This window comes from Centruroides vittatus, unplaced genomic scaffold, assembly GCF_030686945.1.
Source record: "Centruroides vittatus isolate TY-2023 unplaced genomic scaffold, ASM3068694v2 contig_738, whole genome shotgun sequence".
NCBI classification, from domain to species: domain Eukaryota; kingdom Metazoa; phylum Arthropoda; class Arachnida; order Scorpiones; family Buthidae; genus Centruroides; species Centruroides vittatus.
This window is the reverse complement of record NW_027122474.1, coordinates 1,998,158-2,013,523: the sequence shown is the minus strand read 5'-3', so window position 1 is coordinate 2,013,523 and position 15,366 is coordinate 1,998,158. Positions and strand designations below refer to the sequence as shown.

The 15,366-nt window shown below is 30.9% G+C and overlaps 1 protein-coding gene across 1 annotated transcript; it reads left to right on the top strand.

Annotated features, from left to right (window-relative positions):
• The first annotated feature begins 446 nt into the window (after positions 1–446).
• LOC136980943 (patched domain-containing protein 3-like) lies at positions 447–13,455 on the top strand. The gene is made up of 4 exons (XM_067277142.1): positions 447–594; positions 4,457–5,464; positions 11,742–12,068; positions 12,146–13,455. The coding sequence occupies exons 1-4, from the start codon at positions 447–449 to the stop codon at positions 13,453–13,455; spliced, it is 2,793 nt and encodes a 930-aa protein (XP_067133243.1).
• The last annotated feature ends 1,911 nt before the right edge of the window (positions 13,456–15,366 follow it).

Sequence of the window (15,366 nt, the reverse complement as noted above, 5' to 3'; positions counted from 1 at the left end):
TAATAGTTTATGTCAATTAAGGAACTATATGTAATCGGGTTTTTATAGATTTTAGCTCTGAATATAAAATTTGGATCTCGTTTAGAAAAGTCAGTGTATAGATGAATATGAATTGGTATCTATTGTATTATTTATCTTTAACACCTTAATTTCGTACTTAACCTTATTATTTAGCTTTTGTAACGGGGTATTATTAAGTTTTTTCATAAATATTATTAATGTCTCTTCTACTATTAAAATATAATGTTTAATAACCATTACTATAATTTGCTTAGTTTTATCAGCTTTAATTAATTTCAATTTATCGTTCATAAGCTTATTTGCTGGCTCAATATTACTTTTATATTTAGCCAATATACGTTAATTTTATTTGATTTATTTCATTTTGTTTCTTGAATATTTTCTTTTATTCTAATGTCATTAAGAATCTAAAAGCCTTATCATTGATGTATGACAAGTTCGAAGTATTTGAACAAGAAGGTGAGCTTAAAGAAGAACAATGTTTCTCTATTGACACACAGAAGAAAACTTTGGCTCCAAATTGTTCTGAAAGGTTATCTGCCGTACAGAACAACTACAGAAAGAAATTACAGAGTAATAAAATGTATTTCAAAAATGCAATTTCAGCACAACAAAAAAGAGGGAAATTTTGGATTTCAGTAGGATAAGAATACATACACTAAAATTTTATAAGAATACAAAGATTTAACATAAGGTTAAAAACATAAACTGGGTAGAAAATGTTGTCCTATAATATATTTTCGATATTCTTCGATGTATAATCTAGAACTATTTTTTAAATCTTTTTACAGGTTTATAAAATCAAACATACGGATATATTAATTAACAGATTTTTTAAAAAATGAACCCATCTTTTCGTGTGATAAGTTTGGATATAAAATCAACATATCCTTTATTAAACTTAATATGATTAAAGAAACATTAAACAGGTATCAAGTTTCGCTGCATATATAAAAACTTAATGGAATTTATAATTATAAATAATTTCTTGTTAGTGTTTCAAATTGATTTTACAGCCAAGTAAATGGAATATCGACGAGGCCGGTTGTAGGTTACAAATCAATAGAAATGTATATGTCCCAGGCTGACTGCAAGCAAAATTGATACTTTGAAAGATGTGAAATTTTAACCCTGATATGTTAATGACATTTTCTTATTTTATGATAACAATATGATTTCAGCCGAAAAAACAAGTGAATATGCTACCATGCTACATGAAAAAATACAGTTTGAAACAGAAGAGTAGATGAAAAATATCAATTTCGTAAATATGAAATGTTATGTAATATAAAACGTCTATTAATTTTAAATAATATTGTCTGAAAAAATTAAGAAAAATGCATATATAATAAAAATAATGAAAATATTATTAAAAGAAAAGGTATAAAAAACTGGAAAAATTTCATAAATATTCGTTAAATGTATATCCTAAGAACCTTTAAAAAAATGGAAGGATGAATACGTTTTTCATAAATTTAAAGTTTAAATAAAACCACAGTCTTTTCGATATTTTCACTTTTCGCATACAGTATACAGTCAAACCTGTTTTTATGCGGTGGATAGGGACCGCATAAAAAAGTCTCACATAGAAAATAGCTCGTTTTAAAATCGTAGTCTTAGTTTCTAAGGAAATTACCTTTCTCTTCGCTTTGTTTTTGCCCTTATTCATTTTCAGGGATTATGTCTAAACATAAAATAAAAATCCTAAAATTTTATATCTAAATAGAAAAAATAATACAGTACATTTACCTTCAATTTACGCTTTGAAATGAATCTTATCTTAATGGTCCAGGAATGTGAAAGCACTTTGAAGGTTTAATTAACGTAATTAAAACACACGTAAAATTTATTGACAACAGATGTCAGCACTTGACTGCATCGCCTTGTCTATTGTCTGTTTTACATATTTTTGTCCACGTGGTGTTTTGTTGACTTAAAAAATAAATTATTACATTTTTCGCATATTCATGCAATAATATTGCTATAATAAGTTCATTTATGCTATAATAAGTTTATTTAGCTATAATATGTCAACGTGAGACATGACAAAACGCATGAGACTAGTCGCCAACTATACCGCACAAATAAAAAATCGCACAAAAAAAGACCGCATAAAAACAGGTTTGACTGTATATGTTACGGTGAATGACCGATATTCGGCGAATGTTGACATTCAGCATGCATGGTGAATGTTGAATAAAAATATTTTTATTACGTTAAGACAAGAATGCAACTTCTTGTCTTAACGTCAACGTTAATATGTCAAAATAGGAGAAAGCTTAAGTAACATCACATGCAAATAAACTGTTGAACCTAAAACGAACGGTGGCCTACATTCTAAATCATTGAATAAAGTAATAGAATAATAAACTTACACATAAATTATATGATTAACATTATACAATCTTATTTATTGCAATAACTGTCATGGCACTTTAAATTACACAACAGTCCCTTGCTTTTACAACTGCATTTATTCGTGGAACACTTCTTTTTGCAATGACAGCGTGTATAGCCATGCTCTCCACTTTTCGAATTATCTTCAGCTGCATCTTTCAACGATATTTCTTGAGAAGAAATCTTATCTATGGAAAGTAACTTTCCTTTACAAATTACGAACTGATTACGGCTATAAAGCTGACAAACCGATCCCCACCTCACGGGATCGAAAGAACAAAAACGCCATCCAGTGACAAAGTGAGCGGTTTCTTCCAAACCGTTGCCGAGAAAACAGGTACGACCTTGGCCTACCTCCGACTATCCACAAAGAATTTGGCGACAGACTGTTGCCTCTCGATCGACATCGGTTTCTCGGGTGTCGTTTTTGACCTCCACCAAAGGTTATCATTGCTTGTCGACATACACAAGCGATTGTTCGAATGTATAATAACATAACCAAATATTCAGTCTTTCACCGACGTATGTTGTATCTGTGGACATTCACCTTAGAATATTGACATTCTCTAATTTCGATCTTTCACAGTAACATATGTAAAAATTATTTGAAAAATAGAATTTAATAAATTTACTACAGCATTTGCTCTCTCTCAAAAGGATAGAGTATCAACGTTACTACGTGAGAAAGAAAATAAAGAAATAAAGGAATCAAAACAATTTATGTAGTTTACAAAATATTTTGTACTTGTCAAAATCAATCTAAATATTATAAAGGAGAAACGAAAAAAACTCGAAAAATGATTAAACGGGCTTCCTAGTCACTATTAGATTAGATATTTTCGCCTGAGCATATTCTAACGTGCAACTGGACACAAAATGTGTATGGAAAATTTTGAATTGTGCAGTGGAAATTCCGTATTTGTGCAGTAATTAATTGTCCGATTCTGGTTTTATAAGTATTTGTTTCCTCCAGATATGTTAAAGTTAAGATAATTACCTAAATTTTATAGTGTATCGAAAAACCTGTCTAAAACGGAACCCGAATAAAAATGAAATTATCCTAAACGCAAGAAAATTTTTTTCGGAACGGAGCGATTTTTAATGTTAAAAGAGACCCGGTTCAAAACGGAAATGCATTCGGTACCGTGCGATTCCGGTATACACTTGGTTTACTGTATATTATATTCGGTACACGAAAAATGAGGTACGAAAAGAATGTCGGCAGGATTTACAATTTGTATTGAACATATACAATAGATATTTTTTACGCAGCCGCAACATTAATATTATCATTTAAAACTATAATTCACATCTACAGTGCACTTATCGAATTTTAAGTTATGTCATATGCAGGCTCACGTGTAACGATTAAAATTGAACGATTATTGAAATTAATATATAATTATATCAATCTAAGATTTGTATTATTGTCCTTATTTTCCATTTATGTCTTTTAGAAAACCTTATTAACCCAAAACAAAACCGGTAGTTGTGGAAACTCGGTTGTGTGGGAAACAAACGTTAAATTAAGTCCTGATTATGACCTGGCCATGCTATTTTCATTTTAGTTATGGAAATTGTAATGTTAATACAAATAATATAAAAAATACTGTTTAAAGAAAAAATTACTATGAAAAGAAGTAGTAAACAACATTCTGCTATGTTAAAAAAGAAAATTGTAAATACTGCAACATTCATTTAAATAATGGCATTAATATTCATGCATGTTGAGATAGAATTGTATCAATACAATTGTCACTGGAGAGGCCGAAGCATTGTCAGTTTAACGGAATGTGCGAATAAATTGTAATTGTATGGTGATGTTTAATAATTAAAGCAACTGTTCTATTTCAAGTATCCTTTAAATGTTTTTTAAACTACTTCTGAAGTCGGAAGAGGCAAAGGTTTTCTTCTAGAATTTTATATAGTTACAGGTATTAATAAAACTAATTTCCACTCTGTTGCTACGTTTTTAAATTTTTATCATTTTTACTATATACTTATAGATATTTTCACTAATAAAACGTTTTTTAAATAGTTTCAGTTTTTTCCAGATTTGCAATGAAATTTAAATACCTGAGTATTTACTTATCGCAGAAGCTGAAGGAATTAGGATTACGTGTTGGTAGAAATCCTATTTACTTTATCGTCGTTCCAATCATTGTATCCATGGTATTAGCTACGGGTCTTCATAAGTGGCACGATGAAAGGAATATTAAATATTTATTTGAACCCAGGAATACCAGACATGTTAAAGAAGAAGGAATTATAGCAAGACTATTTCCAATGGACCTATCTTCCGATGCATACATGGAAAGGATGAACAGAGAACCAAGTATAGCAGTAGTCTTAGTTACAGCCAAAGACGAAGGATCCGTGCTTCGAAAAAAAGTATTTCGAGAAATTATTCAATTAGATGAAATTATTCAAAATATAAAAACTGCAGACAATTTCACATACAAAGATTTGTGCGCAAGAAATAACAAGAGATGCTTCGAGAATTCTATTTTATTCATGCAAAATGAAATGGAAATGATGGAAAATAAAACTTATACCATTAAATATCCGTTACAAGAAATAAGTAGATACAAATTTCAACTAAATAGTTTATTTTTAGGAGGTGTTCGAAAGACTCCGGAAGATTACGTGAAAAGCGCGAAAGCGTTGCGACTCCTTTACTATTTAAATGATGATTCGTGTAATGAAAGAAACAGAGTAGAACAATGGCAAAATTTGTTTTCGGATCGTATTGCATCTAGTACTTTTGAGTACATTACAGTCGATCGATACACGTCGATCACAATGGAAATGGAACTACTTACAGTCATGTATCGTTTACTTCCTAAACTTCCGATTGCAATGTTAGCAGTAGTAATATTTTCAATGCTGACTTGCCTGTATAACAGTTGGATCGAGAGCAAACCTTGGATCGGAGTCATTGCATTAATATCGGGAGGAATGTCTTTGGCTTCGTCATTTGGATTGATCATGTATTTTAATACGCCGTTCGTGGCTCCAGCTGGATTTATACCCTTTCTAATTATAGGTAAGAATCGTAAGTTGTTTAAAATTATATAAACTTTTTTTCCCACCGTATTAATATAGCCCTTCACTCTTAAATTGATACTATATGCAGATAAAGATAATTGTAGATTTTGAGGTTTATTTGAATTGCTATCGGACTCGATTGGTAACCTGTGCAAACTTCACGCTAATTGTGATGCACCTGGTGTTGATAGGTTAGCATTGCGTAAATTTCGATAGAATAAAGAAATAAACACATTGGTTTATTTTTAAAAAGAAACTGTTTCGAAAATGTAAATTTCCGTCCGCCCACGAGACAGTTTATCTGGTACTTGATGTATTCTGTATAATATATAGAAATCTATATGACAACGTTGATCGCAGAAAAAAATTTGTAGATAGATATTTGTACTATTCTCAGTGAAATATTCGCTGAGAGTTGATCTCAAGCACAATATTCGATCTCTCGATGTTCCACTGTTCTTATAATTATTGGTTTCATTACGCTTTGATAAGAAATTGGTCTCCTCTGGTCATGAATATACGCTTTAAAGAGATTGCATAATGGCACGACATAGAAAACGTGACAATAAAATTACGTTTCCACACTGCAGAATTGAATATTAGAAGCTCGCGGGCCGCACATTCCGGGCTGCATGTTTCTAATCGATAACTAAAAAGTTACGTCACCAACATGCTTTCTGAACTTAATTTTACTTCTATTTATCAGTTTTAATTTTTAAAATTTGTTATTTTTAAACATGTTCACCTGTTAATTTTCTACAGGAAATAGCAATTTATATTATTTTATAAGACAAGATTTTAAAAATTTTTTAATGTTATTTATTTAATATTGTTTTACTTATTTACCTTGATTTTATCTCATGTAGAACCCTTTTTTAAACAATTTTATCCAGTCAGTTGCCTAATTCTTAATTTCGATTTGTAATTAATAATCAGCTCTATACGTAAAAAAATTTTTAAAAATGTTATCTATATAGTGTGATATAAATAACATCTATTATTTCTTTTGTAAAAAAAATAAGTGTCATTAAGACCGGAATTGCATTTTCTTTATTAATAAAGTTTATATCAATAACTATTATTTCCGTGATAAGTTAATAAAAAAATCCACAGATACCAGTAACGGTACGATTAATTTTAAGTGTGTACTGAACGTACGAGTCGTAATAAATGAGCTTTTATTATAGTAGGAGCTGGGCTTCTTCACTTGAATCACGAAAATATCAATCAAGCGAATCAAGAGGAAGCTATGCTTCTTGATTTACGTAACACCACACCTTTCACCAGGTGCGTCAAAATTTAGATCGAGATAGCCGATTGACCTCTGATCGCACCGAAAACACTTAATCACGTCAAAAGTTGAACGATATGCGAGAATCTTGTAAAAATTTGAGCAATATATCTAACAGAATGTTATTATCTGCGTATGAAGAGGTGTTTAGATACCACTTAATATTTTTTAAATATTGCGGTTTTTCTGTGGGAAACACGAATTGCACTAAAACAAATTTGAAATAAAAACAATAAAAATCGAAAAATTGCCCATTAGAAAATCATTTCATTATATTTGCTAATGAGCAAATTTTAGCTTATTTAAATATTAAAAATGGGTGGAAATACCGAATAAAAAATATGGAGCTTAATTATAATGCATTACAGTGGCGTGCCGTGACATTTGATGATAGGAAAGCTGTGTTTCTGTAAGAAGCCGACTTTCAGGGGCAATCAATTAATCGCGCGTCAGGGCCCGTTCGTATTCGTTTGTTCGATAAGCCAGTAAAAACCGTACTTCTTTAAATGTATTTTTAATAGATTATCTGACGTACTTAATAAATAAGAAAGTTCAATATAATTACCTCCGTTATTAGATTCAATAAATTCCCTACGCCCTCTAAATGCCAATTCTTGCTTTAAGAAAAAACATATAACGTCTATTAATTTAGATATACCTATTAATCGTAATTATCTCGTTATAATTTTCAATATTTATTTTATATTGTCTACCAATGTTAAATTCTATTCCGCTTTGATTTCCGAATTGCTTCAATTTTACGAAAGAATCGTCACTCGTTATAAATTTTATCGTCGAAATGTCTAAATTTTTTTGTCGACTTACTTATATTTAATTTAGACATTGGTCTTTCTCTTTTAATAATGTTTTCTTTTTCATTATATGGTCTTGAGCCAAAACTTTTTTAAAATAATTTTTTTAACCACTATCCACGATATAAGGGCTAAAATTAAAATTATCAGAAAAACTTACTTGGTAAAACAAAATGTGTGACGAATATACATGCCTAGTACAAAAAATTCTTCAAATGTATGAATATACTTTTAAAAAAACTTATAATTAAATATAACTTTGTGAAGAAACGTACATAAAAATAACAAAATATTCTTTACTTTTTAAATCTTAAAACACTTAGTGAAATGGCTCCCTACAAGTGGCTAATGAATGGAATCGGAGACGGTCCAGGTAGACGTGTGCGTGCCAAATCCCGAGGGTGCCGATACCGGTCGATTTCAAATGCCTCTTTTGTCGCATCACTAGTATTTATCAAACGACGCCACAGGGTTGTTGTAGATTTTAAACGTTTCTCACCGTAGCCGTAAAAATCTAAATATGTTAAACTTAACAGATTGTCCGTCGTTCGTTTTCTAACTAATTCGTTTTAGGACCTGGTGCTCACGGAAATTTCCAAAATTTACAACTTTTCGGTCACTCTCATTGAACTGGAAAAATTTCTGTCTTTATTACATTTAATATTACGAAGAGATCAGACCCCACTGTACTCGGCAAGAGATTGGTTCGGTTAAGCTTCTGTTTAAGTAAAATTTCGGCTCTTTCATCGGGGTCTTATTTATGTTTCTAATTCCTAATCACTTAATTATTTAACTACTACTTAAGTAAAAATAAGTCGAAACCGGTTACTTTGTACTTGAATATCTGTAGTCTTGGGAAAAAAGTGGAAAGACAAATTTTTATCACAACAGATACATAAATCGTAAATTTAAGGAAAATAAATTCTAGAGCTTTTCTTTACGTACCATTGTACGTCTCGTTCAATAAATTCGATCGTAAATGATGCTGCCAAAGTAACAGTTAATTTTTTAACATTATACTAGAATTGTATACGTATTTTCTGCATCCCCTTACAGAAGGGACATACTAAATTGTAATATCACCGGTTTAACATTGAAATCCGTAAGTAATATAAGATGGGAGAGCGGAATAAACGCAGAATAAATATATCAAATATTTTAATGGATTTTTTTAAAACTCCTGTCAACTATACAGAACTATCATAACATACCAGTAAATTCCTATTGGTTGGAATAAGTTATAAATCTAGTCTACAGTGGGCAACTTTTTTATAACGTGGGCCAGAATAAATTTTACGTTTATTCCGCGGGCCGTAGTAGTTAATTGACGCCTTCTTATGACTCGTAATTTTTTTAGTCTGCAAATACGAAATAAATAAATAAAAAGTTAATTACTACATTTATTTATCTTATCGTTTTTGAAAATTACAAAGAATTGGAATTTTTCCAATTTAATAATCTATTAAAGATCTCGCGGGCCGGATAGAAACTTTTCGCGAGCCGTAGCTGGCCCGCGGGCTGGGGGTTGCCCGCCGTTGATCTAGTCTACTCGTGATTCGCATAATCTGGCGAGGGCGGCCGAATATCTAGCGGGCAGGCGGCTAACAGCCCACAACCGGTCCGGGATATAAAATTAGATGCTTTATGCGTGTGTCGCTTCTACCAGCTAAACCGGATGAGGTTGGTGCTCTGTAAACCGCATGTGCCAATGCCTATATAATATGGCTGATTGGAAATTGACCCGGTTTCGACATTCCTTCCGCCACTGAATTATTCGAATATACAATAGCAATCTTATCGGTTTTTTTTCACATGTAGTATAGAAATTTGTAAAAGTTTCATAATGCAGTTATAATAAAATACTAATTTTAATTAATGCAAAGTACGTTAAAATATGAAAATTTATATTTTATAAAATACAAGGGAAGGTCATTGGAAGGTGGAATCGGCGCTTCCATCGCTTCCAATGACGGCACGCCACTGATGCATTATAATTTCGTATAACTAAATAGAAGTTACCAGTCTGAAATTGAAATTCCGAATCTTTATATTAAAAGCTGCTGTGAAATTGCAATACAAAACGTGATACAAGAGCTAATGAACACAAAATAAACGATTCTGTGAAGAAAGAACATTTATTAGATTAGTTCAGTGTTTTTCAGCGTTTTTATTATCTCACTTGAACCTATAATTAAATTTACGCGGAAAAATCACGTGATTTAAAGTTGTGTTAACATTCTATTGCCATATTACTTGCCGCTTAATCTAATTACTTTTATCTGTATTTCATGTGAATTAAATAAAATAATAATGTTTTTCCTTAAAAATAGAAGCAGGCTACTTAAATTAATAATTTTTATTTATATAAGAAAAGCAATTAATGATTTTTGTGAAACCGTGTTGTATTATTCTTCGAAGTATCAAACACAAATCCGTGTTAATAACAACCACTTGGCTTTTTTCCACCTTTATTTAGTTGATACGGTACACGTTTCGGGCCTTATGCCCCTCATCAGTCAACAGTTCCTCCCCCAGTATGGCACTTGTACACGGTAAGTTTGGACATTACAAACTCGAGGATAAAAGTTATAAAATTCTTTTACATCTGTTTTGAGTTAAAAAGTACAACTATTTAGTATAACAATAAATTTACATTAACTGTGAATAAAACTGGGACAAGTTCTTACTTTGTTGTTCTCTTGTACTTCTTAGTAGATGGTTAATACACAGTACATTTTCAAAGGTCGTTCGAGCACTTTTGGCTCGTTTATGTTGAGACAGAATCCAGAAAAATTTTTTTAAAAGACAAATTTGTAGACCAACTTTGGGTATAAGTTTTAGTCTGAACTTTCCCCTGTTGAACGTTGTTTAGGTTTTGCGACATTTAAAATTTGCATAACTACATGGGTTGAAATGAAGTGAGCCTCCTAGCGGTATTTTTGGTAAGATATTGAGATTTATTGTATCTTTTAACTAATATTAAAATTTATAATATATTTAACCAGTTTTTATTAATATTTATACTTGTATTTTTGTTTATACAATTTTTTGATTTAATTATAGCAAAACTTTCTTTAAACTTTCTATTATATATGTCTTTTTCTTTATACAAAACTTTGGTGTTATCCTTATCAATATTACAATTATTTATTAAGCAGTGGTCGTGGAAAACGGATTGCATCCTTTGGTGCTTCATATCAGCTATATGTTCTTTTATTCTTATTTTTAGTTTCCGTTTTGTTTCTCCGATGTAGGTATGTGGGTCTTTGCAAGTACATGGTATTTCGTAAACGACGTTTTTGGATTCTTCGATGTTTTCATTAAGTTGTTTTTTTCTTTTATTTATTATCCGTGATTGCAATTTTTGATATTTTGGTGCCAATTTTATATTTATTTTTCTCATTTCTTTGTTTATTTCTTCGTAGAGTCCTTTTATGTATGGGAAACTTTTGTATTTTATATCTTGTACCGTATCAAGTAAATAAAGGTGGAAAAAAGCCAAGTGGTTGTTATTAACACGGATTTGTGTTTGATACTTCAAAAGCAATTAATATTAAAACTTGATTAGCATTTAAAAGTGGCACGATAATTGTCTTTAGAAACCTGCCCAAGTCTCGCTATTTCTGAGTTAAAATACAGTAGAGACTCGTTCATCGGAACCCCGGTAATCGGAATCGCCGGTAATCGGCACGATTTTCAGTCGGACTTTGTCGTGCTGAATCGAACGTTTTTGATACTAAATTTACTTCTAAAGTATAATTTTCATGTTTTTTATATTCTTTAATATATTTATTTTGTTTGTACAAAATGCGGAAATAATTTTTAACGATACGATAGCCTCGATTATTATTATAAAAATTTTCGTTAGGCTTAAAATCGACGAAAATTCAACACGAAGCGACACGCAAAGGAGAAAAATTTGAACATTGGACAGGTTAATATATTTATTCGTACATAATCGGTAATCGGAACAAATTACTAATCTGAATAACCCCAGTCCTCAATTGATTCCGATTTTTCGGTTCTCTACTGTAATTTGTATTCAATGTGGGCAATTATAGATATATTTTTGATTTTAAAAAAAAATTTCGTTTTAAATGAAATAAGTCGGTTCTATTTATGACATTCGCTGTACAATTTCTAGGTTTTCAAAACAATAGATTTCGTTTCAGGTATAGGCATGGACGACGCGTTTGTCTTTTTAGCTGCATGGAAAAAAACTGACCCACAGAAGACCGTACCGGACAGACTCTCAGAAGTTTATTCGGAATCCGCCATTTCTGTTACCGTAACTTCTGTCACGAATTTCATAGCTTTCATTTCAGGACTGTTCACCCCTTTCAGAGCCATATTTTATGTTTCTTTATACGCATCGATTGCTGTTGTTTTCTGTTACGTTTATCAAATAACGTTTGTTGGTGCATGCATGGCATTTTTTGGATATGTGGAGAAACAAGGGAGACATTCTTTATTCTTCACAAAAATAAATACTCAGAAAGGTAAGAATCACATAATGAATCTTTTCCTCATTACTACTGAAACTAACAAGAATATTTATTCATTTATTTGTTTACAGAAAACCGTTCTTGGATTCGAAAGTTTCTGTTTTCTACTCAATCCTGGAAATCTACCAAGAATAATGTTGTTCCTACGTCATCAATTTTCATTCGATTCGGTTATATTTTATCTACTTGGTACGTGAAAATAATTATTTTCTTCATCAGCGCCAGTTTCGTTGCTGTAGCACTTTGGGGCATGACTCACACAAAACTTTATGGATCACTTTCCTACGCGGCGACATATGATTCATATTTTGTAGAATATTATAAAAAATATTTGAACAATTTCAATCACTTCGAATACAGATTTCAAATCGTTATCGATCAAGAAATAAATTACGCAGATGTACAAATTCAGAATGAAATAGAGAACTTTTTCTCAGAAATGGAGCGAGAAGGATTAATTGCAGATTTTCTTACCGAGTCTTGGCTCAGAGTTTATTTAAAATTCCTGAAGGACGAAAGAATCCGATTATCTGTACAATCATTTAACATAAGCGATACAAAGGATTTTATCTCAATTTTGCGCAGTGTTTTTTTACGTCATCCTTCTGCCCGACGATTTCGTAAGGATATTGCATTCAACAGCGATTATACAGCTATTGCGGGAAGCAGATTTCTTTATCAAAGTAATTTTACTACGGAAGATTCGTTACCTTTAATTTTTGTAAACATGAGGAAACTCACTGAAAAAATGCCTTTTAGTGTATTTTCGTATCAGGTTTTGTCTTATTGGGTCGATAGCATTGAATTGCAGGTAAAATTTACTGTGCAATTGTTATGTACTGTTGTGATCATCGTAATTTTTGTTACTTTCGTTTTTATAGCAGACATTTTCGTCACGTTAGCTGTTGTTCTTTCTATCGTTACTATCGAAATATGCACTTTGGGTTATATGGCTCTGTGGAATGTCGAGTTGTCACCAGTGTCTATAATCGTTTTAGTCATGTGCGCTGGCTTTTCGGTCGATTATTCTGCTCATATTGCTCATGCTTATAGATATTGTCACTCTGAAGATCCCAATGAACGTCTTCGTCATAGCATATATTCTATGGGATACGCAATATTTCAAGGTAGTGCGACAACAATAATATCCGTGTTACCTTTAGCCATTCCTTTGGCTTATATATTTGTCGCGAGTTTTAAAATAATTTTTTTGGTTATTTTATTTTCTTCTATTAATGCTCTGATATTTTTGCCAGTTCTTCTGTCCACATTGAATTACGTCAAATTGAAAATATGCGACAGAAAGAAACGTAATAAAAATCTTGATACAGTTGATGGGCATACAAATGTCGGTTTTTCTGTTTCAGAAACAGCAACATAAATGTCATATAAAGTAAATATTCGTGTTCCTTTTCTTTTTAATGTGGATAACTCTCTGTATTCGAGATGGTTATTTATTTTTTTTTGTTTTTTTGAAATTTCGAAAATACCAAAAAAGGTTTACGAGAAAGGCGAATTAGGTTTTCGTGGATTAAGCCAAAGTGGCTGAACTGAAGCATGTTTCAGTCTCGAAAATACTTAAAATTTTGCGGATGATTCAATAAACTAATATACCAATTAATGTTTTTTTAATCATATGTTTAATGATATTTTTATTATTAGTTTTACATTTTAAGATGATTGTTGAGGAGTGAAGTAATTTGGAAAAGCTGAGTTATTGATGATTGATGGGATTTTATATTCATGTCCTTTAAAACTTAAGCAACGAAAACCACACTGCTTCGAAACTCGGTGAAATTTAATACTTTGGTCAGCAATAGGGTCTTATTTTTGTAACTTCTTGCACTCGCTATGGTCGTTAACTGTATTAGCAGTTTTCCTGTTCCTGATCTTTTTCGTTGTTGTAAAAATTTTCTGTAAAATGCTGTCTTCATCCGTGGATTCTAAATCTTATTGGTATAGAGTATGTTTTCAGCTTCTTCTGATTAAATGTGCTAAAACTCCTCAACTCTTAATTGCTTTGCAATCTTCTATTGATATAGCCTACTAAAATATGGATTTGTTATTATTATTGATATATAGGTGTAGGCAATTACTGAATATATATTTGTCTGTGGCATAAATTTTGTCATGTTTATTGCTGTACTACGATGATTTTAGTATAACGGTAGTTATTGTACTTTGCTTGACTTTATTAAAAAGTGTAAAAATCGGCGATAACAGAGAGTACTTTTTACAAATTTGTATTGCATTTGAAATATTGTAAAAGCAATTCGCGGATATAAGAAATGTTTCACTGACAGTCGTTTGGACGGTCGTAACTTTTGAATTGCGAATTAGTAAAGTAGCGAGTAACTAGAATTATTTTTATGTGGATAAAATAAGAAAAATGTTAGCAGCTACGCATTGTGTCTTCTTATTTGTAGAAAATATATCTTCAATATTTTATTTGCCGTATTTTCCAGAGTATAAGACGACTTTTTAAGCCAGGAAAATCTTCTCAAAAGTCGGGGATCATCTTATATGCCGGAAAGTACGGTACGTTCAAATAAATATAAGTACTCAATCAAAGTTTTTATTATATGAAAATGTTTGGACAATCAACAATTTTATTTAAACTGTGGAAAAGTGAGAGGAAACGTCAATAATTTATGTATTCTCAGTTTTTATTCAGTTACTTTCTTTAAAGTAAACTTTATATACTAAGTTTATAATTAAAATCATTCATTAAATATTAAGAATAATGAATTCTCGTTGAAGAAGCGCGTAAAATATCAATACTATATAATATTTCAAGTCTTTCTTTCATTGTAGCATTGATGATTAACGGTACGATGTTAATTTTGTTTAATCACACGTTCATTAACATTTTTACAAATTTTCAAATCAATTAAAGCACAGAATAAGGTGAGTTATTATAAAAATGTAATTATAAAAACAATCAGTTTAATCGGAAAAAATGTACGTAAGTAATGTATTTGATCGATAAAATGTACACTTTTACTTCCTTGATTTTATTATTATTTTTAAATGATGAAAAAGTAATACTAATAAATAAGTTCTTGTAATTAAAAAAAGTTATTTTTTAACTTCCAATAGTTTTGTGTTTCAAAGGTATAAAGGCAGTGATTACAAATTTTATCCAAATTAACGAATTATATATTCACACCGTAATTACTTGCATAGTCTTAGGGAAAAATGTATACGCGTATTTTGTGCAAAATTTTGTCATATTGCCCATAAGATGTTCATTTTCGAAAAAGGTCGAACTACCATTTTGAAAGATGTAAAA